At 35.8% G+C, this 27,989-nt stretch overlaps 1 protein-coding gene across 7 annotated transcripts in view; it reads right to left on the reverse strand.

The window, feature by feature from the left end:
- NAA16 (N-alpha-acetyltransferase 16, NatA auxiliary subunit) overlaps window positions 1-27,989 on the reverse strand; it is a 78,914-nt gene that overhangs the window by 25,887 nt on the left and 25,038 nt on the right. For 3 of the 7 annotated variants that reach the window (XR_008731142.1, XM_055703326.1, XM_055703324.1), the window contains exons 4-9: window positions 26,343-26,500; window positions 25,082-25,216; window positions 18,911-19,064; window positions 17,478-17,597; window positions 15,252-15,347; window positions 11,553-11,659 (exon numbers count right to left, since the gene is read on the reverse strand). Coding sequence is in view for 5 of the 7 variants with exons in the window: in XM_055703326.1 (XP_055559301.1) it covers window positions 11,553-11,659; window positions 15,252-15,347; window positions 17,478-17,597; window positions 18,911-19,064; window positions 25,082-25,216; window positions 26,343-26,500 (770 nt within the window). In the remaining 2 variants the exon portion in view is untranslated. Of the gene's footprint in view, window positions 1-1,769; window positions 1,942-11,552; window positions 11,660-15,251; window positions 15,348-17,477; window positions 17,598-18,910; window positions 19,065-25,081; window positions 25,217-26,342; window positions 26,501-27,200; window positions 27,319-27,989 lie in introns of all 7 variants that reach the window. The other 4 variants (XR_008731141.1, XM_055703327.1, XM_055703325.1 and 1 more) reach the window with 4 other exon arrangements.

Raw genomic sequence — 27,989 nt, forward strand, 5'->3', positions numbered from 1 at the left:
ATAGTCATGAATTGGAAAGTTGTGCTAGAAGAGCACTTCATACTCAGGACTGAGGATCTGAAGTCTACCCTTTTTTTTTTTTTAAGACTCCACCCCACCTCAAATTAATTTACACTTAATAGTGAACTGCAAGTATCTGTTAAAACAGTTGACACTTTCTTGATATGAGTGTAGTATAGAAGAAAACCAATACTAAAATTCAGAGGTGACTGGCTAGCTCAGACTTCTTGTTCTCATAGCAGTCCTTTGAGTTACACTAAAAACAATGCGTTATAAGGCACAGATCAAGGAGATGCTCTAAAGGGACAGAAATACAGATAGCAAGCAACACCATATAAAGTATTTTGCTATACACTTTTTCCTGAAGAGTTCTTCCCTCATTTAACATACACCAGAATGAATGAAATAGGAAAGAAATGGGATAATATTCTACAAAAGTATTGACACCCACAGACTATTTGCTTTCAGTTTCATATTGCCTTAAAATCTGGTTCTGGATGTTTTCTAACATGCTGAGCATTCCACAACAACTGAGCTCAAAAAAAGCTTCTGAAGATAAACCTCCCTGAAACCTGACTCCTGGGCTATATGATCAATGCCTGGAGAATTTGGCCTTGACATCTTACTGCCTGTTTTAATATGTGAAGTATGGATTATACTTCCTCTATTGTACTGTGTCAAGACTAATAACATGTGAGATGTGACTTAAGCCACAGCATACAAGAAAACTGCCAAACAAAAAATTTGTCATACCACAGTATATAAACACACTTTGAAAAACCGTATTCTTACTATTAGAGCATCTGACTTTCCAGTTTTACTATTACTTCTAATGATCCAGTCATAAAACTGTTGACACAATGGAATAAGTTAACAACAGCAGTACAAGTCTGTACTGAAAGTTTCAAGACACTCATAAGAACACAAGTTCAGAGCAAACCAATGCTCTAGCATGTCACTGTGCTGATCACACAAGTGATTTCACCAGCAACTGTTTTTTTGAAAGCTTTTGGACAAGCCTGGGGACTGCACAAAAGAAAGAAAATAGTATCATACGAGCAGAGCATCAGTAGGAGCAACTATGAGCAGAGATGAGAGCATTTCTTGTGGGTCTTCAGATGGGTATTTGGATCAGTTATTCCCAATGTAGACCACTCAGACTAAAAAGCTCTCATGATAAAGTAGTTCGTAAGTCAGCTGCTACACTTGTCAGCTCTTGGCTTATGTGTTACCTCAGGGACCCAAACTGTCAGCCATCAACGTGTTTTACATTACCTATTCTCATTGCAGAGCAGAAGCATCCTACCCCAGCAGTATCTAGAATGAAGTTATTCGTCCTTCTCCTTCCTCCACTTATTTTAAAATTTCTTTACTTGTCCTTAAGATACAGTTATATAGCAAAAACGCTATCTTCTCTTATGAATGCACCAGTTGTTAACCAGATCTTGAGCAAGTCCACTTACCAGATTTCCCCTCGCAGAGTTTTAACTCAGAGACACTACTTTCTAAAACTGGAACTGACAGAATCAGTATGAACTAAAGGCTATCCTTGGTCAATCTTAAGAGTTATTTCATCTTAAAGTGTAGAGAGATTCCTAGTAGAACTAATGTTTTTCTCTTCCTTATGTAATCCACCAATAGTTCACAAAGGGCATCTAACTACAAAAAGTTGCAACTTGCTTTAATTCCTTTAGCTTTCCACATAGAGAAGGAAAAATGCCTTCTTTCCTGAAAGGGTTAAAGAAAGATCTTCACTGGAGACAGCCTACCTTCCTGCGTAGACAGTCTTACACCTTTTTTTGAGACTGTTGTTTCTGATGTTTCTTCCAGCCAGACATTTTCTCTCATCCAGTATTTCCTCACAGTCTCCATGTTTTTAGTTACTCAGATAAAGGGCACATGTGCACTAATGGCGAGCTTCAATGGAATCAACCAACGTACCTGCAACACAATCGACGCAAACCTTGATGTTGACTAATTGAAGATCTTCACTCTTTGGACTTTTCTCTCATGGATAGAGAGACCACCGTGTAGGGGGAACCAAAGAGTATTCCCAAATACTGCTCAAGTACAAAGAAAATTTCTGGGTAGGAGGTGGGGGTGGCGTTTCAAGATCTCTCTTTTGTGAGGAACAAAAATAAGGCTGTTTGCAGTTAGTTCTAATACATCTGGACAGCAGCTTACAGAATGTGAAAGTTACTGTATCCCATGCAATTGCTTATAGTTCAGGTTATTAGCTTCCAGCAGAAACATTCTGCCAAGAGCCATGGCTATATTCACCTTGAACAGTAACTTTGCATGAACAACAAAATCCATAATAATGCAGTGGCACTCCTAAACACAAGTTTTTGCTTCTTGATTATGCCAAAAAGACTACAGCTTCTTTCTGAGAGAATATGTATTGTGCCAACTGTGTGAATTTTACTCAAGTGCAATGATATCAACATGACAAATGCTGTTTAAATAGCCAAGTATACTTGCTATTTAGAAACTAAAAGCCCCATTAAAAATAATAATAATACTAATAAGCCTCCATGCTATGTAGCAGCCTTTTTAAATTAAAGGTTTAGCATTATAGAAAACTCAAGAATGGCTACTTTGCCAATACTCATTTTTTAGTAACAGCAAACTTCAGAAACTAAAGCACTAGGCAAAGAATAAAAACTGTAAAACCACTTGTAGCATAAAAGATGAAAAGTCCAGTAGCTAGATAGTAAGTCTACACTAGAGAAAAGGATTAAGACATTCATATAAAGCGGGTGGAAATGTACACACAGACTGTACTGTGAGACATTTTCCTTGTAAATGTTCCTTGTTTCTGAGCATGTAAATAAAACATACATACAGTCACACTTCGAAACCTTTCATTTGCACAGCAGTATATTAAGTGGTTATGCCAAAGGGTACCACAAATCATGAAAATGAAACCTTTCATACTGTTTTCGAAGTATCAACTCTAAGTAATAAAATCCACTATATTCACATTTTTAAAACCCATGTTTTGTTTAGATAACATTTCAAAGTTCTAGAGGAAAGCAGGGTATCTTGTTAGTCAAGAAACCCCAAACTACAAGCTCACAAGTTTCCTTACGCAGGATGAAGCTTCCTTTTTTATTACAGCATCTCCTGCTATCCTCCCATATATCTCACTTGCTTAGAATTAACACATTTTAGTTAATCACCTACAATTTTTACTACTTAGTTTTACTTAGTTTTACTACTTAGTCCATGGTTAAAAGTGACAAAGCAACAAATTCACCAGTATGGCAAGATCAAGAAAATCAAGAAAGTAAATCTTCAAAGGCAGTAAAAATATGTTTTGAACATTTACATTTTTAATGTTCTTAAGTAAAAGAAACTACTTTTTCCAGAAAAAAGCTACAGTTCTTCAAGACACACTACCAACATTGGCCCCACTACACATATGTATCTCTCTCATTGCATGTCAACTTTTTCTACATCATGTGGGTAGATTTTTCAGGCAAGAACAACAACAAATTTTTTTCACACATTGAATCCAACCATCTTTTAAAGACTGCCACTGCAGAAATTATTTGTTGAGCAGCTGCACTTTTAACTAAATACAACATATTCAAAAAAACAAAAACGAGTATAAATTTAAAGCTGTACAGATTCAGAAACTGGTACTCAAACATCTGCACTGTTCCTTCAGCAGAAGTGGCAACCAAAGGACAAGGGTGGCATGAACAACTGGGAACATCGACCACTGTCCATGAATCAGGGCCCTTAGATAACCCATTTTGACTTGCATGACACGCACATACTTGTGAATCAGTTCCTTAAGTAGCATCATCTGCTGGAGTCCTACAAATTCCATCCCTATTACTCTCACCTTCAACACACAGAGTCTACAAAGATCAGTGAAAGATACCAAGAAGATTGGAATAGAAGTATCACCATACCCAGTGTTTGTCTTGGTGCTAGTAGATGAGGGAGGATGCAGGTTGAGAAGGAAAAACAACCTAGTAAGTACCTGCTTGGGACAGTCTTCCTCCCAGAAAGAACAGGTATCTGCTGTATCTGCAGATTCAGTGGATGAAAGGCACAGTTTAAACTGGGGATTTAGTGTAAACATCATCATGATGTTTAGCAGTGTCTTCCTTTTCTAGGTAACTTTTCCCCCCGAATTCTTCCATTTTGCAATAGAAATTACCTAAATAAAGTTAACATGGGGGAAAAAAATCCCAAGAAACCAACATGGAATGAACTTAAAGAGTTTTGCAGAGCAGCAGGACATTCAGAGGGATCCCTCTTGGTGTCTTGAACAATAGCCAGACCCAAAGAGGAATTGTACAAAACAGACACAAGCTGGTATTTGAGAAGGTGACTGAACCCATAGCCAAGGCACATGTGTTTACTGTCAAATCTCTGTAATAGTTACATACTGTAAAAGCTGCTTTAAAATCAGATATTCTTCAAGAGAACCAGGAGTTGCTAGCATTTCTTTTAATATACAGAACAATTTAGGTTGGAAAAGACCTTTCAAGTCAAACTGTTAACCCAGGACTGCGAAGTCCATCACTAAACCATGTCGATACGCACTGCATTTACATTCAGCAAATTCTAGAAACACTTCAAGTCTATAGTCATATTTTCCCCATCTTAGTTTCTTCCTTCAATTTAGCAGCCATACATTAATGTAGATGACTAATTAAAATTTGATTAACGTAGATTAAAGTATGTTCTTCTGAAGACTAAATTTTCTATTTTTGACAGGAAACAGCAAATTGTTTCCAAAAGACAGATAGCAACTACCTAAAACCCACTGCAAAAGTATCAGTATTATTCCTCTCTTTTATAAATACTTTGGTAAAATCATGTTTCATAACACATGCTAATGAAATTACTATAAACTCAATCCAACATGTACAGTTTTAGTAATAACTTATGCAGGAAAGTGGGTGAACTTAATTTGCTGAACAGAGACCTGCTTTTCACATTTTGCTTGTGACTGTTTTGCTACATGTAAGAGCCATCTCCCTGCACTTGCTCCACATGAGAAGCATTTAAGAGTCTGATAGCTGTTTCAGCAACCCAGAAGTTAGCTAACTGACACACCAAGTCAAACACACTTTCCTTACAAGACACTACAAGGACAAATAAATATTGAGCTCAAAATGCAGTAGGTCTGTTCCTTAGCAATAGTAACCTGTATAGGAAGGCCTCAGGTCTTGTTCAGACCAGTCATTTCCTTTCCCTTCTCCAGTCCTAACAAGTAAGTAGAACCCGGTACAGTACTTTTTACTTTGTGAGCTTTGACTTTTATGTAACTACACTTACCTCGCACTCTTCATCATGACCAAGAGTTTTCATATTTAAAAAGCCCCTGACTGTATTTACAGCATTCTCTAGAGGCTACCATATAATAAACAGAAGGAAGACAGCCAATTTCTTCACAACATACAGTGGTATTGTGGTTTAACCCCAGCTGGTAATTAAGTACCACAAAGCTGCTTGCTCACTCCACCCTCACCCAGAGGGATGGGGAGGAGAATCGGAAAGGAATGTAAAACTCAAGGGCTGAGATAAGAACAATTTAATAATTCAAATAAAATAAAAATGAAAGAACAATAATAACAAGGACAACAATTACAGTTGTAATGAAAAGGGGAAGGGAAAGAATAAAATCCAGAGGGCAAGAAAGGAACATGTGGTGCACGATGCAACTGCTCACCACCTGCTGACTGATGTTCAGTCAGACCCCGAGCAACGATATGCCCGTCCCAGCCAACCCCCCAGGTATAATGTATACCAGGCATGATGTCCCATGGTGTGGAATATCCCTTTGGGCAGTTTGGGTCAGCTGACCTGGCTGTGTCCCCTCCAGCCTTTTTGCTGGTAAGGGCTGAGGAACTGAAAAGTCTCTCATCAAAGCCAAAACACAGCACCGCACTAGCTCCTAAGAAGATAATTAAGTCCATCCCAGCTGCAACCAGAACATATGGCTACTTCAAGTCATGTGAAACAAACGATTTCCATCGTTTTCATCACAAAAGTGGTGAACATTATTCTTCCTATTTTTTAAAAAAAATAAGAACAAAACCATCAAGATAGTGTTTCATCAAATGATTTCTCTAATATGTTTTAGGTAAAAAGTGATCTATGACTGAGTATCAGCAATGATGTACCACTGAACATAGTCTATAATAGCATTACAAACTTGTTTTGAATGAGACACTCTGGAAAATACAGTAAGACTCAGTCTGACAGTCTCTACTACCTTCTAATAGATCTTTTCTTCAGTTGGAAAGACACAGAATCTGGCTGTGTACCAATGAACTCTACATAAACATCCCCATTCACTCACACTACCTGTAGAAAAATCACTTGCCAATACTATAGCAAATAAAACAAACATCTTTTCCGTTGGCCTTTGTCCAACACTTCTTTTTGCAATTCAGTGCTCCCCTCTTTTTTTTTTATTTCAATATTAATTTTGTGTTATAGCATGGTATAGGAGTGTGCTCAGGATACTGAACCACTGACATTATTCTTTTAATTATACAGTATTTTAATAATCAAAAGGTCTATCCATGGCACATTTGATCAAGTTTAAATGGCAGTACAGTTTCTAGGCAAAAGACAATTGTTAGCTCTATTTCTTCAAGCATCTCACCTTTCAATCTCTATTACTTCTATCTCCTCCAGTCTAGGTGGTTTGACAAAGAGGAAGAGTCAAAAAACAGTTCACATGCTACTTAACAGACTAGCCTAACAGCAGAAAACCTTAAGAATCACAAGCTCATTTCAGGAACTTTGAAGGATTAAACAATTTATTGGATAACTCCCAAAACTAGGGAGAAAAACCACTAGATCGCTGCTTTGCAAGCAGTGAAGGACCATAGAATCCACATTTGGATCTTGCTGCAGAAGCACGTACAATAATTTATAGCAAAGCAAGCTTAACACTTTCACCCTCTCCCTATCAGCTTCCAGAGTTATTCCGAAGTCTGTCTTAATTAACACTGAAATATAATTACCAAATCTCAGTGAGTTAGCAGCTCACTCCAAGAAGGTGACACACAATATTGCTGAGACTGTGATGAAACATCCAGCTAACCGGTTTATCCCAGGTTTCACCACACCGTATCTGTTACCTTCTCAAGTATCCAAGTTTCAAGCAGTCAGCAACTCATGAACAGTTTCCTTTTCAACCCAGTTCTGCAGTCAAAACCTCTGCACATATCACAAACTGAACAGAAGGCCAACATGTATGATTTTTTTTCTGCTCCAGAATTTTAGGGGAGACAGATTGCATAACATAATATAAAATACACTTTAACTCATTACAGACTTACTTATTAGGGAATATTTTACCTCAAAGTAAGTTTCTGAGAATGCCAAAAAGCAAAGCTGTACATAATCTTTCTTTACTGAACAGGTATCAGATCCTCATGCCTTCGGTTACTCAAAGAAAGTCTTCCAGAAATAACCTCATTTTTTTTCATGAAACAAACAGCTTTACATTATCGTACTACGATGTCTTTCACTTATGGCACTTTTCTATGACTTAACCCAAACAATTTTAAACAACAGTTCTACTTTAGGTGTGAAGGAAGACTACAAGCATCTTTCCTCCTTAACCAAGATAAAGCTTATTTATTTTAGTGAAGTGATAAAGAACCAGTTGTACTCCACACCTTTCTCCACTTAATAATGGCACAACTATGTAAAAAAATTCCAACTAGATACCCGAAATAGTCACATCCCCTCCATCCAGTCAGCACTTACTTCAGTTTTGGGTTTTGCTGGGACATTTATTTATTTCCAGAAGCAACTGCTATAGGTTCCTCAATGTTAGTTTGATAGGAAGTACTCACATAATAGATACTTTGGGAACAAATATGAACAGTTCCCAACACACCCCAGTGAAACAGACTGGAAACATGGGTAGGCACCTTCAGGTTCAGGCTAGATCACCTATACTTATATCACCATAATATAGGTGCCTGTGCTCCCTCTAGAATCCAAACAGATCTATCAGATCTGCCTAGCACAGTCAAAAGGAGCCTTGATAGCTGTTCAACGGATCCTGTGTAGGAAACTACTTAAGGCAGTGAGCTGAACAGTTCCCCATGTCCACTAACCTAAATTCACATGCCTGAACCTGGAATTTAATGGCATTCCTTGACTGTGAAAAACAGATTCCAGAGAATCTGGGAGAAAAAAAACAGATTTCAAAAACTTTCAGTTTGAAAACATATCTGCCTAAAACAATTCACCTACCAAAGAAATAGAACCAAGAAAACAGAACTACAGATAACTACTTCACTGGTCTTTCTACTGGATGATAGTCATGCCATATTTAATTTGTCAGAAATAATGCTTAGCATACAAGAACTATACTCTTTTGATTTAATCAAATACACTGAAAATTATTATCTGAATACAATATACTCTTTATAAGCTATGCAAAGATAATTCTAAGGGTTTTTTCCTACTCCTATAAAAACAACAAAAATACTGCCTTCTCTGTCTTCAGGACCCTGTATTTAGACACAGCCTATTGATCTCCAATTAAGTCTTCGATAAGAATTCAAACAACAAAACAGGAAATTTCAGTCAAATATCAGACACGCTTCTAGTTTCCCTAAAACAACTCTGTGTAACAAACATGTAAAAATAGTACCAGAGAACAATTTGGTCAAACAATTCCCAAAACAAAATGAGTGTAGTTGAAAGAAAGAGTTAAATGTAACATTTGGCCAATATGTAAATTAAAAATTACTCCAGTGTATCCTTGGTGGATTTGATTACTTGTTTGTTGAGCTATTTACCTTTCCAACTCCTTAATTGCTTAAAGTCAAATGATCAAGTCAATGCTAACACAACTAAAACACTGATAGCTGATCATCAGCTGACCATCATAAAACACAGCCAAACTTTAAATCCTTAAATAGACAAAAAAATCAGAATTTTTACCACCTTATTTTCTGATGCTACTTCTACAACTTACACAAGTACAGCAAATCTGGTTTAGATCTTTATCCCACAGTGTCTGCATTAGAATACAAAGCGTAACTTCCAACCTATAACCTTGGAATTTAGAGTCTAAGCAGTGTAAGTACTGAAGAGTTTCTAAAACCTCCCTACATAGTCTTTGTTATGATGTGGGCAAGTCCTAAAGCTGTGCAACTCTTATCTGAAGACAGATTTCACTCAAAACTGTTAACTAATGTTAGTAGACTAGAATCTGGTTTTAAATCAAAATATGCCAGCAATTTTTATTTAACAGTTAGTATCAAGTACCAACTTATAGCAATTAGTTAAACAACATTTTCCCGAATACATTTGACAAACATTTGCCTTCTATAGAAACATCTTTTTTTTCCCTTGCCCTCTCGAAACAGAGGAGAGATCATTATTTTTCTTCTAGAATCAGCTGCTCTTTTGGTCTTCCAACTCTGGTATAAAAGGTGTTCCTTTACACCAAAATCTTAAGTGATACCTACTGAGAAATAAAATCCTCATCTTCGCTGCGCAAGTAAAGCTATAGTTGTTCCCCCATTATTCTTCTGTATTCTTACAGGTATCAAATTCAGTAATTTCCCTTTTCCATTCCTATGTATAAAACATTACAGCATTATTTTTTTTTATCTAAGTACACACAAATAAAAACTTATTTTAATATAAATATTGCTTATATCACCTTTTTCCGCAAAACCATGGTTTATGAAAGATCCAGGACTCACCTGGAGTTCTAGAAAGAAGGAACTTTCTTGGCTTAAATACTCACACTTTCATAAAATCCCCGTATCTACGCCACTTAAAAATGCAACTGCAGTGGACGACAACAAATTACACCTGTTTCCAAAGAAATAAACAGGGAACTGTTCATTCCCAACCTGTAGAAAAGTCAGTAATTTGCTTGGTATCTTCTAGTAGGCATAACAAGATCCCGCCTGCACTTCTCTATTTTCAGTCCAAATATACCAGTAATTTATGTGAGAAGCTAGTTAAGCACAAACTTAGCCAAGCTAGATACCAAAATACAAGATTTTCCTGAAAAGTGTAGCACACATTAGTTTGCCATGGTTCTTCTGATTTTAGTCTGAGACTAGAAGTTTCTCTTAGTTTCAGAGATCCTTCTGTTACACTGTAGTTAAATGAAAACCCAACCAAGTGAAATGCAGAAGAGACCCTGTCTTGGTAAGAGGACAAGAAAGAAGAGGAAAAAACTTCTGTAGAAGTTAGCAGCACAAACAAATCCAAGCATATCTGGAAACCGTCAGGCTCTTGATTTTAATTTTAATTACTTTTTAGGATTAAGTTGGCAGTTCTGAGTGGCACTGATTTGATACAATGAAGATAACTAGCAGCAAGACACCCTTCCGGATAAGTTTGCCCCTGAACACTGTAGTCCTGATTTTTTTCACCCATCACATCAAAACCAATTAAGTGCTAAAAATCTTTGCATACACCAAATGACTTCATATGTATCTTTCAACTTTTAAATTTTCATCCTTCAAATAGCAGAGATACAACTTCCACAGCACTGACTGTACCTCTGTCTATAGTCTGTTCTGTTCTATGATCTGTGTATCATCATTTTAAAAATTTTCATCTAGTTTCAAAAATTTACATTGAAAAGTATGCAGTAGCAATAGGCACTGTAGAAAAGCTTGTCCTATACGATACCAGAATTTACTAAAATTATGTCAACCATGGAGATAACAGTAAAGACTACATTCTCCAAACAGAAGTGTATTGAAAATTTCATGTTAGAACAACTAGGAAAGAGACTCTTAGAAAGAATAATTTTAGTCCAAAGGAATATCCACTGCTGGCTGAAAAACTGCATCATGTTTAGCATTTTTCCAACTAAAATCGCCTCTTCTTACCTAGCCAAGAATGGATCTGAATAGCCAGAGTTTTCTTGCTTGTAGCAAAGACAGCAGTGTCTGAATAGACTGATGTTTATCTCTACACATTTTAGTAACATGCTTTAGTCTTAACATTTATTTTTACTATACCTTACTGACAAGCTTGGAACGAAGAATTGCATTTGAAACAATAGCAGTACTAATGTTACACAATTTTGCCAAAACTGTGTAGAAGTGCGAAAGTTAAAACACTAAACTTTTAGCTGAAGACTGAAGTGGGAAACAAGCCTTTGTGGTAAATACCAATGTATGCATGCAATTTGGAAATGTATGTAAAACAACCAGCATTTGTGTGATATTTTAAAATTACTTCTGGTGACATCATAAACCATAAGTTGAAAAAACCCTGACATACCTGCATTCAGAGTACACAAAAATAAAGTTATTATCTTTGATTTCTCAAGAAATTTAGTGCATTCTACACCAACTTCAAGCATTTTGACATCAACTGTCTTCAGAAGGGAAGCTTCATACATATTAAACATCATCAAGTGATCATTCACATGTGACAAAATAGCACATTCAGGAGAAAAATGTGGAGCAAGTTATTGGGAAGTTACAGGAAAATCTATATAAAAACAATTAGATAATCTATCAGAAATTCAATATAGATAACTTAACCAAAACCAAATAAATACTAAATTTTACCTTTTCTGGATTGTAATATAAAGATTTCAAAGTGGTAAACAAGGGTGGGCAGCCTTTACTGAAGTTAACCCTCAGGAACTTATCCATTAGTTCTCTAAATTTTTCACCTAGAAACAAAAGTGTATTTGGTTATATGTCAGTGATTGCAAGTGTTATATAAATATAAGCACTGATTGCTGTGCAACTCTGGATAATAGAGTAACTGAGAAACTGCAACTGAAAACCCTTAGGTTTTCATCTTTCCTGTTATTTAAGAGTAAGGTACAAATATGCTCTGGATAAAAAAAGATCAGAGTAAAATGCTTAAATTGCTGGTGTTTAGAAGACTGCTGACGAAGACATGGTAACAGTCCTCAAACCTGTAAAATCTATTAAAAAGGGAAAGTATTAAATGCTGACTACAGAAGATGTAGCAAGGGCTATTTAAACAAACATCGGAAAAAATTATAATGGTTAGCATAACTAAGCACTGGAATGGATTACCTTGGAGATCTTGTAAAAGCTCCATCATTGGAAGTTTTTATGATTTAAGTTAGACAAATGTGTGTTAGGAATAGTGCAGATAAAAATTATCCTGCTTTGAGGAAGAAGAATGGATGAAATGAACCCTCTAACTCTCTTCTAGTCCTACTTTTTATGAGTAGGACATGACCTCTGATGATAATATGATTGTTTCTGGAATCAGAAACAGAATAGAAGACTGGGTTTCAGAAGGATAAGCACCATACAGAATCACCTTTATCAAAATACACTGGCAGAAAGCTAAAAATCTTATTTTGTTTTCAAGTAAAAAATTACAGTACTCGCAGCTTATGCCACCTTTCTGAGAAATGCTGTTTCCAAAAAAAAAAAAGTTTGTTTCAATTTTGTGCTTGGTTTTGACTTTTTTTTTTTAATTGGTTTTGTTTGCTTCACATAGGGGTGAAGTTGCTACTTCACTGCCTACTCTGCTGTGGATTTTCTAAGTCTTTAAGCAAGTAGTACACTTCATATAATACTAACAGACACATAAAACTACTGAAATAACCTTCGACTGATTAAGAACACACTACAAATTTGATTAACAGATTTGTTTATAGAAATTCAGAAAATGAAGATACTACTGCTTTGTATGTAACATTCTTATGTAGTTCCACCAGTTCTTAACTGTTATCGGCACCGTTACTAATAAAAGTAACTCATATTCTTGCCTTGCTGTACTAAAACAAACGGCTGTATACAGAAACTCTTACTACCTGTGGCTGGGGATCCATAACTGGCCTATAAGCCCATGCTTTATTACACTTGGATTAATTAAAACTTGTTTTCTCAAGAAATACAAGAAACCCCTCTATGACAAAAAAATCCATCTCAGTTTCTCAATTTCTTCTGTTGAATTATTCTAATTTATATTCTTGATGGAAGAACTGTAATTCGGAATTAATGAAAGCAAGAGGTGTGTTTCCAATTACGTACATATTTATTTATATAAAGCAGAATAACTTTAAAACAAAGTCTGAAAGATGCAAAACACACAGCTAGACACCCACCTATGACATGAAGCCAAGCTCAAAATTTAGTCTGAGGCACAGGAAAGACCTGTCCACAGCATCAGTGAATCCACAGCAGCATAAACAAATCTAAAAATGAATGGCCAGACTCCAACGCTCCACCCTCAATCAGTCTGAAAATTAACTGTAACAGCTTTCCTCCATAAAGGTGGTTTCCAGCTGGATCAGGGAACTCATTTGTATCAAATACAAGGTTATTAAGAGACAATGCATGGCAAGGTCTGGGAAGGACTACTCTTTCAATACAAGCCTGCACTTTAGAGTATTTTAAGCCAATTCTGAATCAACGAGTGTCGGTTGCAAGCAACTGGGCACACTGGAACAGCAACCTCATTTAATGAAAAATTCTATGCTCTTGAAGTTTACAAATACAATTCTGCAAACAAGTTTGTTTCTACACCTTCACATTCTTACTATTACGTTTTGCCAACAGAAATTACCTGCTGTACTTATAAACACCAGAAAGCACTTAGTAAACAGGTTCATTTTTAGAGGATCAAAACCAGTCTTATACATCTATGACTGATAGAAGCTTAACAGACTAACAGAAACACAACTTTTAATTTAGTAAAATTCTTATTTGTTATGAAATGTTGCAGAAAGATATTTTTCTTGACTGATCTAATCATTAATTTTGCTTTCATTTAGACTACTGCTATAGCAGGAACAACTAATCCTTATTACCAAGCATATTTCTATTTCAACAAATATTAGCTGTGAAACTACACTGTCAGGTATGATAAGGTAACCTAGTGCAAAACACACAGTGAAATAAAGTCAATGGCAAGACACACTATTATTAAAGATATGGAAAAGCGTTCTGCAAGTTATTTCCTGGTTTACTATGTATTAGCACAACAATTTTATTACAGCAGAAAAACAACTGCTTGTCACCTAGCTTTTCAAATATAGCTGAACTGCCTTAAAATTTGCCCTTGTATCTTCAAAAAGACTGAAATATCTGGGATTAAGTAAAGCACAAATGCTAACTTCAGGACTAAATCTCTTACAAAGCAATTAACATCTTGTAATTTTACATAGGAAAGGTGTATGCACATTCAGACTCCTGAGCAAGAACAGAGAAGCAGACTAGCTATGCACTGTAGCATTTAAAGGTACAACAAATGCAGTTCTCAGTAAATGAACTAAACTAAAGAGTAACCTCATGAAACTAAAAGCATGAACAGTTAATGCTGGGAATTTGCAGCTGAACTTAAGAATTTCATAACACTAAGATATCTAACCTATGTACTTCGTATTTCTTTCCAAAAGTTTTCTACTGGAGTTACAGCAGTTTGACAGCTACATACCAAGCGGTAAATCCCATAAAAATATCCATTTCATTTAGCCTCCCTCCTTCTATTTTTGAAGATCATAGCTCTCTGTTTTAAAAAGTGTATACATATTCCCTCCAGAACTCAGGATATTTGTGCACTGTATTTCAAAACAACTTCTGAAAGGACAGTTACTGAAAGAACTTAGCTATAAAATTAAAAATAAAATAATTTGTGCAACATAACACTGCAGACCTTCTTTTTGTTCCTATTCTTATTATCAGCACACAAAGTTAGTTTATGCTGTAGATTTAAGTTCTAATAGTTCTGCAACAAAGTGGTGTACACCCAGTAAGGTATTCAGATTCATAAAAATAGATTTGGTGTTTTCTGTACAGTACAGAAAGTGTTAGGAAATTCATCAGTCCTATGCTATTGTGATTGTTATAGACATCCTTTACACCCAGTCTCAGGGTCTATAAATTATGTTACCTTACATATATGTGTATTACAGATACAGAAGCAGCCTTTTACCTTTTGTTCAACAAAACACCCTCTACCTTTTAATTTACAGTTCTTAACTTGCATGATGCAGAAAAATTATGTACAAGAATTCCTGCAACCTATATACATTCTGTACTATAGTTTCATCAATACAAACATCCCTTAGTTTGTATCACCATATAAAAGCACATGAACTTACTCTGTCAACTCTTAAAACATAAATAATTTTGTGTATTCCAAGAGAAATGTGAACATCTGATTTGTGTACACGTACAAATAGGTATTAAATGCACATTCAACAGCCTGATAAAAAAACTTAAGAAAAAACCCAAATAAAAAAACTATTACAGAACAGATATGCAACTTGTTACCTGAAACAAAGTTTAAAGGTAATCTTCTAGGTGAAACTGCTCTGGGATGTCTTTTACTAACTTCTTCATAAATCTGAAGCCTCTCTTCTAAAGTGCCTATTATCAGTAAATATAATAAATATAAGTAAAAGAGATCAAAATCTATTCTTGTAAGTGTTTTTAAATGTTGAGAATTAATTTAGCTAGGCTTCTTATACAGTTTGGATTTGGAACAATTTCAACACTTCAAGCCATTTTTTCCAGTTAACCATAGACATTACTGTGTAAAATTGTGTACTGAAAATGCACTGTATGTACAATACGCAACTACCAGAATTAATCACTGTAAGGATAAACTGCAAACAGGACAATTACCTTGCACATTCAACCATACAGTGCTACAGTTTGGTTCCTTTCAGTTACACGCTGGGCAGACCCATTCACACAATAATTTTACATTCATAGCTTCAATTAACTGCGTTTTTTTACAACGCATCCATTACTGACATACTTAAAGCATTCAAAGAAATATATTGCATTTCTAAATCATAGGTATACAAATAACATACTAAACAAGCATGCCTTAATAGGTCCTCTGGTGGCAGCAAAACCAGGACACAATACTGCCAGTGTAAGTACTGAGCACCAGAATGCTTTACAGCTTAGGGTTTAACAAAAATAAAGCTACTTTAAAGATTTTCTTCCCACTCCTCCCCTTTCCCCCATAATATGCTTTGGAGCTCCAATGTGGTTAGAACTGAAATAAAACTAATCTGTTGCTTTGAAAGATGATTTTCACATATTTAGGATCAATTTTGCTTAAATATTATTAAATTCATCAAGCAATTTAAATAAAACTGAATGTACAGATCAAGACTATGACAACATATATTCAATAAATACATTTGTTTTCCTTTCATAAGAAAAGCAATTTATCTTGTCACTGAGCTCAGATGTTGGGGAAGGGGGGGGAAATATGTTACCCAGTGGCTCCAAGAGATGTAGAGTTCTAAAAGTTATACTAAAATAATGTTTGGATTGGAACTAAAGCATATAAAAGCCCTAATTGAAGTCACAAGTTGGAGCTCCAGAACTTACCATGGGGGAGGAAATAGTCCTAAGACCACCTAAAAAATAAAGTAGCATTATTAGTTTTATAAATTAGTACAGTTTTAATCTATATAGGATTTTAATATGTCAAATAAACTGCTGGGTTGGTTCTTTATTAAGAACTACACATTTTCATTAACATATTTATTACATCAAACAGAATAATCAAGTTCTTGGGTACTTTATTTTGAGAGACAATAATCATGTTGTTCAGCTCTATGGATACACTAGGAAAACCATTCAAAGAGCAACATAGCAACAGGCCATATTCCCAGATCTTACAAAGCCCAACTGTAAAAACTTTCTAGAAGAAAGCTGGTTGAGAAATATAATGCAGCTAGAATAGCTACAAATAACAAATACCCTTGTGGGCTTATGATTTATGATGTCATCAGAATAACTCCAATAAAACTTCCACTAATTAGTGAACAGTGAAATACAAGGTAAACATTCCTGTGTAAAGGTAAACACTTGGGACACTTGCCACTGCAAACCCCTTATTATGGTATAAATTGTTGCAATATTGTAGTTTAAACAAAAAACAACCCCCCCAAACAATTAGCTATTTTCCTGGCAAGACAGAACAGTAACACTGTGAACTAGCACTGGAATAACAAAGATCTTGTATTTATCACCCTTTCCTCCAAAGAACAGTCAGATTAAAAAAAAAAAAAAAAAAAAAATCTTTTTTTCAGATGGCCTATCTTTAAAAGGCCATCTGAAACAGGTATTTGAGTATTTCTCCACATGCCCATACAGAGTTACCACCTAAACAAGTTTCACAATGACAATTTTATGTTGTGGTGTATGATAGTAGTCTGATAATCAACTACTAGACAGGAACAAATTGCAATTTGGTTTCCAAGTTCATGTGTGGCAAGGAAATGTTCTTTGTTTAAGCAAATGCTACCTTTAGCTTCAAGAGAAAGACTTGCTGTTGGTATTTTCATGCATACAAGTTTTTCAGTGAACATTTTTAAACTAGATAAAGACAACTGTATCACATTCAAGATTAGAAGGTACATAATTTTCTGCCAAGTAAAGCTTTTAAATCTAAAACAGAACACATAAAACAGGAGTTTTCAGTATATCCTATATTGTATGTTATTTTCAATGTATTTGTGTATCTTAACTTACTAGGTTGTAGGGCTTTTTCCAAGCCTTCATAATAATACCAGTTTTCTGCATTGCGCTCAATTAACTCTTTGTATACTTCACCAGCTTCTTTCAGTCTTCCCAACTTCAGTAACATCTCTCCTAAACACAATGCAATAAAGAACTGTGAATTACATAAGAAAACATTGATGGCTTGGGAGTAAAGGTTACAAAACCAGATACATAAAAATTGGCTTAATTGTATGCAGATACTTAAAAAGCGGCTTTGTTTTTCCAAATGTATTTACTGCATATTACAAGTGCTACTTGAAGCTACCACACATAGTAACAGTTTGGAGCATTCAGCACCTGTGAAAACAATGACTATTTGTATGTCTCTATCCAAGTATTTAAAATAGCTATTGGGATTATCAAAGAAACAAGCAACTCCTCCTTCCAGGACTCCAACACATGAGTATGTTGCTTCTTACCAAGCTGTTTTCTTAACTACACCTACATTTTTCACAGCAACTAACCAGTTTTTAAACAGTTAAATCACACTGGTTTGCTACAAAGTAAATTGTTCTACCAGGTCTGGTTTGCATTGAATGAATTGTCTTCACAGCAGCCCATACAGTGCTGCGTTTTGGGATTTGCGACTAAACACTGACAACACACCAATATTTTCACTACTGCTAAGCATTACTTGTAAAGCATCAAGGCCTTCTCTTTTTACCCCTACTCTGCCACCAGCAAGAAGGTCAGGGTGGACAATAAGTTGAGAGCAGACACAACCTGGACAGCTGACCCAAACTGGCCAATGGGCTACCTCATGTCATTTGTGTCACGCTTAGTAATAAATTTGAGAGGAAGCGTGCTTGGGCAGGGGGCCATTGCTTGGAGACTAACTGAGCACCATTCTGCTTGTGGGAAGTGGCAAGTGATTGCCTTTGCATCACTGGGGGATCTGGAGTGTTAACTCAGTAGTAGTACTTTATATCTACAAAACTACTATGAGTTATTTTGAATCAAAATAGTTAACTTCAGTATTCACTGAAGTACAGCAATACATTCATGCTTTCTTAAGCATTAGAAAGCTTAGGAAGGGAACAAGCATTTGATGCTTCAGAAAAAAAAAGAAAAAAGAAAAAACTAGTATTCTTCAGGAGATTGAACCTGGGTTATACTAGCTCCGGTTTATGGAAAGCTACCCTAGTATGCACCAGTATAATAATCTCTGAGATCTCCTCTGCTCCTGTGTCAACCCAGGTTAAACTACCTGCATCCACTATCCACTTTGGTAAGGCAAGTTACTTGAGCACAAAATTGTAAATCTTGTATTGTCAGTTTCTCTATAGTAATTTCTTTCATATCAGTTAAAGATTTCATGTTTTTTCTTTTACTGCTTTATTAAATCTGAAACCAAGTAGCAAAAATTTAGAACAAAATTGGCTGAGGGAAGATGAATGACTTACCTTTGATTTCTTCTACTATTAATTTATCACATATTTGCTTTTCATATGTCTCTATATGTTCTAAAGACTCCTGAAATAGATCTGCCTCTCTCATCACTTGATTTTGATATAAAATCAGTTCACTATATTCATAATCTATTTTATTAGGAGGAATCTGAGGGGGGAAAAAAGCAATAGGTTAGTTAACATTAACCTGTACCTCAACTATATGCAATATTACAGCATACAAGATTCAGGCTACAGAATATATCAGGTCTACTTATATACCCATCCAAACATTCAAAATATAAAATTCCCATTATTTACAATCAAAATAGATTAATTCAGGATATCCTTTGTTAGAGAACAGTTTAAAGGAACTCCTGTATTTCTCTTTTCTCTATCACTGTGGCGAGCTAATTAAAAACAGAATCCTTGCCTTCTCTCATACAATTCAATAAAATTTGCAAAGATCTTTGTAATCTTTTCCTTCTGAAGGACTCATCTACTCCACAACAATTCTGACTTCAGTTCCATAGAAGATTGCTGGGATATCAAAATACTAATTTTCAGCAGACTAAAAATTCTGGATCAAACTATTTCCAAGAGCAATGAACAACTCAAATATTGGCCATAGCTTGACAACTAGAATTTTTCAGACAGGAAACTTACACTATTTCTCTCTAACAAAGTATTCTCTGTATTACAATCCCCTAGAAAGTACAGTGCACAAGCATGCCAAGAGTGTTTTCAAGCAGCATATTTTGAGGTCTGCTGCCTGTTGCACACTTAGGACTCTGTCTACATGCCATAGTAAAACTAGCAGATTATCCACCTTCCAGTGATATCAGTCACTGAAACAGAATGACATTCAAAAGTATTCCTTACTAGGGATAATTCCCTAAAGCGTATTTAGGCAATGAAAAGTCTTGCCAGAGTTATTATTTCAGACTAAATGGTCTTCACTAAAATACACAGAAGCTACTTCAATTACAAATAAATTACAAGAATTTCAGAGACCAAATGCAGAAGTCTGCAGACAGTGCCCTGCAGATATATACAACAGTTTTACTATGTGAAATATACTGCCTCAACAGAAATTGTAGGAGACAATTATAGTCCAACATGATTTTTTTAAAATAATAAAAATAGATAAATAGCAGCTGACCTTAATAAACATTAATGATTTTCTTTCCCATGACACTACACACTTTGTTTCTCCCTGAACAAGCAACACTTTGAAGTCACATTGGGCACCAAACAGCTTACTATTACTTTTCTGCTCCCTGAGTAAAGCTTTTCCTCTTTCTTTAAAGAACCAAGTAATTTCATAAACAGCAAAAATAAACCCAAAAAGCTAACCCCCAAAAGATTAAACTGGTTGAAATTAACATTCACATTGAAGGAATCTTGTCCTAAACTACTACTTCCAGCCCTTCCCTAAGCTCGGATCAGTTTTATAAGAGTTAACATTTGTTTACATGCTCTTTGAATTTTTTAGAGGCAGCTTTTATAATACTGTGCATTTTTTCAAGGAAGATTTCCCTTTTTAAAAAACATCCAGAAAGACAGCATAACTAAATAAAATACTGTAAAGAAGTTTATATCTGAGAATTAACACCAGTTTGGGGGCTGAAAATAACAGTATTCAATTATTTTTTAGTAACTGCTAACATATTGTAGCAAATTATGGCTAATGGAACAAGACTAGACCTTGCACACACTAGAGTCAGCAGGCAGCATGAACTCCTGTCCATTTCTTTAAGTGTATTTCCTCTAGTTACAGCTCCATTTCTGTTTCCACCTTCGTTCAAATGTTATCCATATTAAACATTGGAAGTCATTAATATAAACATTATCTGAAAAGTTTCTTAGCTGCTTCGCAGAATCAACACATGCAACAGGGGTTAAGTGTTTAAGCATGTCTTCCTGCTTACCCTTACTACAGAAGTGAAACTGCAGAGCACCAATTTAGTCCTTTCTCCTTCACCTCCCCCCTAAAAAATATCCTCCCCTCCAGTACAATACACATCTAAATTCCACAAGCAGCACAGCTTTTTGGCACATCATGAATTTGTTTTAGGCCTTCAAAAGATGGATTACCCCCAAACCCCATAAGAAAGTATATATAAAAGGCAAGAAATAGATACCAATTAACCTTCTTGTAGCTCTTCTGACTTGGCAGGACTAACATAAATTATGAGATGTCAAAAAAAATCAAACTCCCTCCCTCTTATACATAGGGAAAATCCACCTGAAAGTTACAGCGCTTACTGTCACTCCATTTAAAAAGCCATTTTTAAAAGTAGTTTTAAGAAAAGTTCAATTTGAGATTTTGAAGTATCAGGTTCATGATTTAATGTGCAATTCATCAGAAGGCAAGCAGTTTATAACCCCAGTACTTCATCTGAATAATCAGATTGTCTTATAAAGCATAAAATACTCTATAAATACTTTTTTCCATGCCATTGTTATTGCTGCATAATACATCTTTATTCCTCCCTCCCCCCAGAAGAGTTATGATTCTCGCTCATGAGACGTCCAGCTTTCTCTTGAACTCAATTCTGCTGTTTCAGAATAAATTTCTTCCTCTCCTGGACCAAAAAGAGTCAACTTTACAATCGTAGATGCCCTAACATAACTGTCACTGAAAGAATGTGACAAGATGCAGCCAAAACATACCTAAGAGCAGACCCCCAAAACTCCAGAGGTTTTCTGTCCATATCTGTAATTGTGGGCCTGATGCAGAAATTAGGAATAAAATAAAAATTAAGAATAAAAATTTTGTTCTGGAAAAGAAGAAAGGAAAAATGGGACATACAACAGTAAAGCAAATTGCATTGTTGTTTTACACCTTGGTTCCCAAAATTTTAAATTCTGAAGTGTCTCTTAAATCATTTGATTTAACTTGGACAGCACAGGCTGTTATATTTCCTGCAGCTATGTCTGCATTCAACCTCATAACCTGTTTTTGACTGAAATATTGTGCATCTGGCTAGTTTACAGCTTTCAGATGACAGGCAATGTTGATCTGGATACACTAAGAGACAGCAAATTCACCATTTCCAATGATAACTTAGCCATTCAAATAAAACTGTCACTGATAAAAAGTGATTTATCATTTGAATGTTGTTACTCAGCTTCCTGCCACTACTTGTTCCTTTATTTTTCCCCACTAGGGATTCTTCCTAGCTATCATTCTTCCCCAAACCAGCATCTAAACTGTACTAGAATCACCTAGGGGTTTTACAGTAAACAAAGAAAATTTCTGACCTTCACTGGACAGCATTTTCTCTAGTCCTCTTACATTTCTGTATTCTTTTAATTTTCTAACTTTTTATAAACAGGGTCATCAGTAAGTCTTGATCTCTCAGTAATCAGTGCTCTACAGAGAAAATCCCTGCTTCTCAGAAATAAGGGTATTTTTTTGTTTTTTACCCGCAAGTTTGCCCTGAAGGACAATTTTACAGTAGAGCTAAGCCAACCTAACTGCAGCCTAGATCAACAAAGGCAGTTCACTTCCCTCTATTATTCCCCTTCCTTTTTCCCCTCTCACCTCACAGTTGTTCAGTTCAGCCAATCAATCCTTCAAAAGAGTGATTATTTTTCTGTCACTTTGGCTTCCTGAACCAGCCCTCCACGAGTCAACCAGTGCTGCACAAGGAAGCAGTGGGAGCACACAGGAAAAAGTCAGACTGCTGGTTTTGGCAACAGCTTGTAGCTAATTAGCTCCATTATTTTGTAATATTGCGTCTTCAGATACTCACCTACAAACACTAAAATCACAGTTCCTTGATCTTTTTCTTAGTTTTACTACTTGGTTTTGGCTGTGTTAATTCACATCTGAATGGACAGAGCTGCCTGAGTAATTCAAGTAAATGAATATGATCACCCTACACCACCATTATTTACCAACTATTATGACAGCAGCATTTTACATAACATGTTACATTTACTTCCTTATTCATTAACAATAATGGTAAACCATATCAGGCCTAATACAGATTGCCATAAAACTCATTGAAAACATCAGTTCGTTGAAGATTCCCATTCACTAGTGATTTGGAAACCCTTCAGTCTTTTAACACTCCTTTTAAACTTTGACAAGTATCAGTCACATGCAATATTCTATCAAGTCAGTCACAAAATCTCATCTATTGAGTTGGAGTGCATACAAAGTACAGGGCAAAGGGGAGATTTGGAAAGTGAAGTAAGCAAGAAATGCACCTCCTGGAAGATCAATGGAATACCCTGAACTCAACTATTTGAAGTGCAGGACTCAAATATCCAGAGATCACACAAACAGTAAATTGGAGGACTACCATGGAAGAGTCAATTTGTGGCAAAATTGAGCTAAGAGTTAGCTTGGGCTCTCCTGACTGTTCTGGACCCAACGCATTGACTCTCTCTTCCAGTGGCTGGGGCTCTGCATGGGCCTGCCCTCCTCAGCAAGCTAGCACAGCAAAGCCAACTCCCTATTTGCAAGAAAAATTAAACTAACATGATCATCCTTATTTTCAGTGTTTTGGGGGAGAGCACACAATATGCCACTTAACTGCCTCTACCGATCTCAAAAAAGAGGAAAGGCTTGACAATTAGTTTTCTGTAAACTCATGTTGTCCAATATTTGTAGCATATTTCTGTCCGCTTTTCCACTATTTCCCTGTGACTGCTATTAAAGGATATTTCCCAAGTATTTCCAATTTTACCAAAAAATGGCATCAGAGCTTGAGATCTTCTCAGGATTTCTTTGGTTTTGGGCAAGGTTTACATTGTGGTACCTTGCACAGCAGACTCAACTGATTTAATGTGTTCATCTACAGCAAATGGTATTTGAATCCGGCTTGGCTGCTAGACTGACAGGATTATCAGCATGACTGCCCTCAAGCAAGCATATTTACACACAACCTTTCAGAAAAGACAACATTAACAGCATCCCTTTCATTCTCTCCAAGGGGCCAACAGCACTGTTAAGCCTGTAGTCCCTAAAAGAATCTCAACTTTTTACACTTCATTTACAGTTTGTCCATGTATTATATACTCCAATTTGACTAGTCATTTTGACACTGAATTCAGTCAGATTGGGCTCTGCTGACTCAGTCAAGAACCATGACTTTCTAGCTGTCAAACACTCATAAAAGATGACCCAATTTTCATTGAAACTATTGTTATCAGTTTTTATTCAACACTGAAGTTACAATCTTTTGAAATATCAAGCTATATATACCCAGTTTGCAAAATCCTTTTTTTGACCACGATACATGATCAAGACGCAAACACTGGTCCCTCCTAGCGATTATTAATTTCTTTTCTTATAGTGCCATTCTGGTTGTGTAAGATCTCAAATGCAGTTATTTCAAAAAGGATGAAAGATTTTGGTTTTTAAAAACAAAACCAAAAAAAATCACTATCTATAGGTCAGATAATATCTTACTATTTGCACATGGCACTGCCAACACACCACCCAAGCTGAATGCATTTATAAACATGTTTTTTCCTTCCAAGTTATAGAATAATCAACACATCCACTCTGTTCTGTTAATTCAGACTTCATAGTTCTGCGTTACCACTAACAGAACAAGGGAATGTCTCTCTCAGAAAAGGTTATAATCTGTGATTTTAGCATTATACCATTTGATTCACTCCAACAAAGTTTCAGTTAACACCAACTCTCCTCAAAGAATTTTCAGCTATGCTTTCCTACTACCAAGTACTGATTTAATTACACCAAGTACTAATTTTAAGTGCATAATATACAGATGCATACAAAGCAATGAAAGTGTCTTTTAACACTCTTTGTAGAGACCAAATGGCACCCAGACTATGGCAGGAGAAAGAGCAAATGAGCACATCTAACACTAAATAGTATTTTCTGAAGTTTTACCTACTGTAAAGGGACAAGACCATCATGAATTTTCTTTAGCTACAAGCCTCACAAATCACAATTTACCTCACAAATTACTGCCCATCAGTCTACCCTCATATCCTCAACCCAAACAGCCTACTGCAAAGCATATGTGTTCCTTTATAATTTGCATCAGCTGCTAAGCCCCTGGAAATCTTTCTGCTCAAAGCAGAAAGCTCCACAAATTTCCTACTAATTCTTCATTGGTTCCTAATTATGAAGAACTAATTCCTCAGATTCTGTCTCCTATACAGAAAAGTGTTTTTTTTCCAGAATATAAGTCTTACCTGTTGCGTTTTCCTAAACTCTTCAAGTAGTTTTAAGGCCATATCATAATCTTTTAGTAAGTGGTAAGCAATAGCATATCCAATCCAGGAAGCTCTTTGTGTGGGGCGCAGCTGAAGTAGCTGGTATCTTGTCTCCTTCAGTAAAAGAAAAGCAATTTAAAAAGAACAGAGACGTTAAAAACAGTTACTCCACCTTTCTCATTATTTACTACCAGTAAGGCTAATATTCTAAAATATCTTTCTTAAGCCCTAGGCATTTTTTAAAAATTCTAACAGCAAAGGGAAAACCAGCATGTTTCTGTCTCATAAATCTGGGGGCTACCTTCTGAGTATAGGAGTAATTGCAAAAAGCATAAAATCTGTTTGTTGGGACAGAGGTGGTATAATTTTCAAAAGTACTTCTTAAGGGCCTAAATTACTTCCAAAGGCTGAGCTTTGAAATCTCAGAGAAGGATTTCTGTTAAAAAGCATGAGCTCACTGCCACTGGAAGAGCAGTTCCACTCTCCTCAAGTCCAGGCACATGGTCCTCATACTGCTGCAGCACTTCTCAGACTCCCTTCCCCAAGTCAAATTACATCCGAAAATCAGTTATTCCCTTTTCCCACATTAGCAAATTCAACATCCACAGTGAAAGAGACCAACTAATACCAAAGCCCACAATCCAGTCCTCTACTTCACATGAACTAGAGAATGGAAGATAAGCAGCACTCATCCCTTTCACAGCCAAGTTAAATTCAGCCATTCTGAAACCACTAACTCTGGTTTTAGATAAATTTTAAGGTTTTATTCATGATAAAATCAGTATTGGGATTCAAGAAATCAGCCATCATGTGGCAAGTTTCACACATACTTGAAAGAAACAAGATAGTGTGTTTCTCACAAAAAACACCTTCAGTATATGCACCGGAAACACCATCTGCAGTACTTCACAATAGCACAGTAAGCACTCCCACTTGCTAAGCTTTAAATTCTTATCCTTTTTATTTTCATTATTTTAGTGAAAAAATAATTGAGAATGATATATAAAGTGATCCACAACTCAAATTGTACAGAATAACTGCACTTCTAGTTCTGTTCTCAACATTACATGGAGCTCTGCTGCAATATGCTTTCATGCTTTCCTAAACAAGAGCTTAAAACACTTCTGAAACATCAAAACCAAGTAGCAACAGAATTACTACCAATAAAAGACTTAATAATGCAATACAGTAACAAGAGAATGCTAACAATAATAAATAGGAATTCAAAGAGAATACTTACTCTATACCCTTCTAAATCCCTCATCTGAATCTGCAACAGAGATAGATCCCTCAAGATCTGTAGATTATCTTTATCTAGTTTGAGTGCATTCCGGTAACACTTGATGGCTTCATCGTATTTCTTATCAGAACGTTGCAAAAGACCATAAACATGCCAACCTAATGCACATTAAGGAAGATACATTCACAACCTTCACAAAGTAACTGCAGCGCATTTGTGTTACAGACCAAAGAACTTGACATCTTCCTTGAAGATTAGCACCCTGAAGTTTGATTACTGCTGCCAGACTCTACTGACACATTTTAAATATTAAATGTTTCCAAACAAGCAATGAAGTCTCATTTAAATATCTTCTGCTAAGTCATATTCATAACCCCACAAAACAGTTATGCAAACTAAATGATTCAAGCTCCATATGACCCAGAAGAATTATTCCTAGAGTTGTATTGTTTAAAACATTACTGTAAATACAGTAGGATTTCTTACTCCTAGAAGTACGCTGATTGTATTGTTAGAATGAGATGCAAGTTTTACCTTTCCTCCCTTGCCTATCTGTAACCTCAATTAGTTTCCAATTTTACAGTAAGGGATAAACACAAAGCTACGCTTTATTCATTAACATAAGGAAATCTTAGTATTTTCTGTGCATCAAGTCTTTGTCACATTCTCAACATCTCAGATTTCCATCAGCATTGTGTCGTTTCAGTACTTTCCTTTCACAAGCATCCTTTTTATCCTGGAAAGATTCTGAATTCAAAGCATGAAACAAACATACATCATAGCAACGCATTACAATGCGTGTGTTTACATCAGTCTCCAAAAGTCACATTAAAAGAAAGATTACTTGACATTATCTACCTTTTGTTACTCCAGGTTACTAGTTGCTCACTAAGGCAACATCTTCCACAGTAGTAAATCTGGACTTACTTTGATTTTCAAATTTTCTCTCAAGAAACTCTCCCATGTGCCCCTGAAGCTGCAAAACACAGCAAATCTTAGGAGAGGTATATGCATCCTTCACCTGCTTTCAATAAAAATGGCACAAATAACTTGGTATGCTGATAACCAAAATATTTAAAAGTTCTTATGCTATTGAATTGAAACAGAAACAACCATTCCTTCCAAAGAAACAATCATTTCTAAACTTTGCATCTCAAAAAGTCAAGGAAGCACAAAAAAATTCAATGGGTTAAACTCGTCAAATTAATCAAAGAAACAGAACCGTTAAGTTCCCTTTTTCTAAGAAAGGCTCATATACTGAACTAAGTTCTATGTATGAAGATATAAAGCAGGTTTGAAGTTATTAAAAGGAAAAGATACACAAGACTCCAGTCAAAAGAAAAGACTTGTGAGAATTAAGTCTGAAGGAAACTTCCAGTATACAAACAAGAGACCCTGTTTCATATTTCTATGGGAACACAAAATTAATTTCAGGCAGCTGAAGCACACAAGAACTCCACATGCATCTTTGAGACTACTAGGAGAGCTCCTATTGCTGCTGTGAAGATTGAAGACTAAACATGAAAGGGGAACAAAATGAGTTTGGATACAGTTACAGCAGTTGGACTAACATCGCTACTTGTTTCTATAAATCCTACCTTGCCTAATTGAGCTCAAGTATTCAGGACATGGATCAAAGCTAAATAT

The sequence above is a fragment of the Falco cherrug genome, chromosome 2 (assembly GCF_023634085.1).
Source record: "Falco cherrug isolate bFalChe1 chromosome 2, bFalChe1.pri, whole genome shotgun sequence".
Lineage (NCBI taxonomy): Eukaryota > Metazoa > Chordata > Aves > Falconiformes > Falconidae > Falco > Falco cherrug.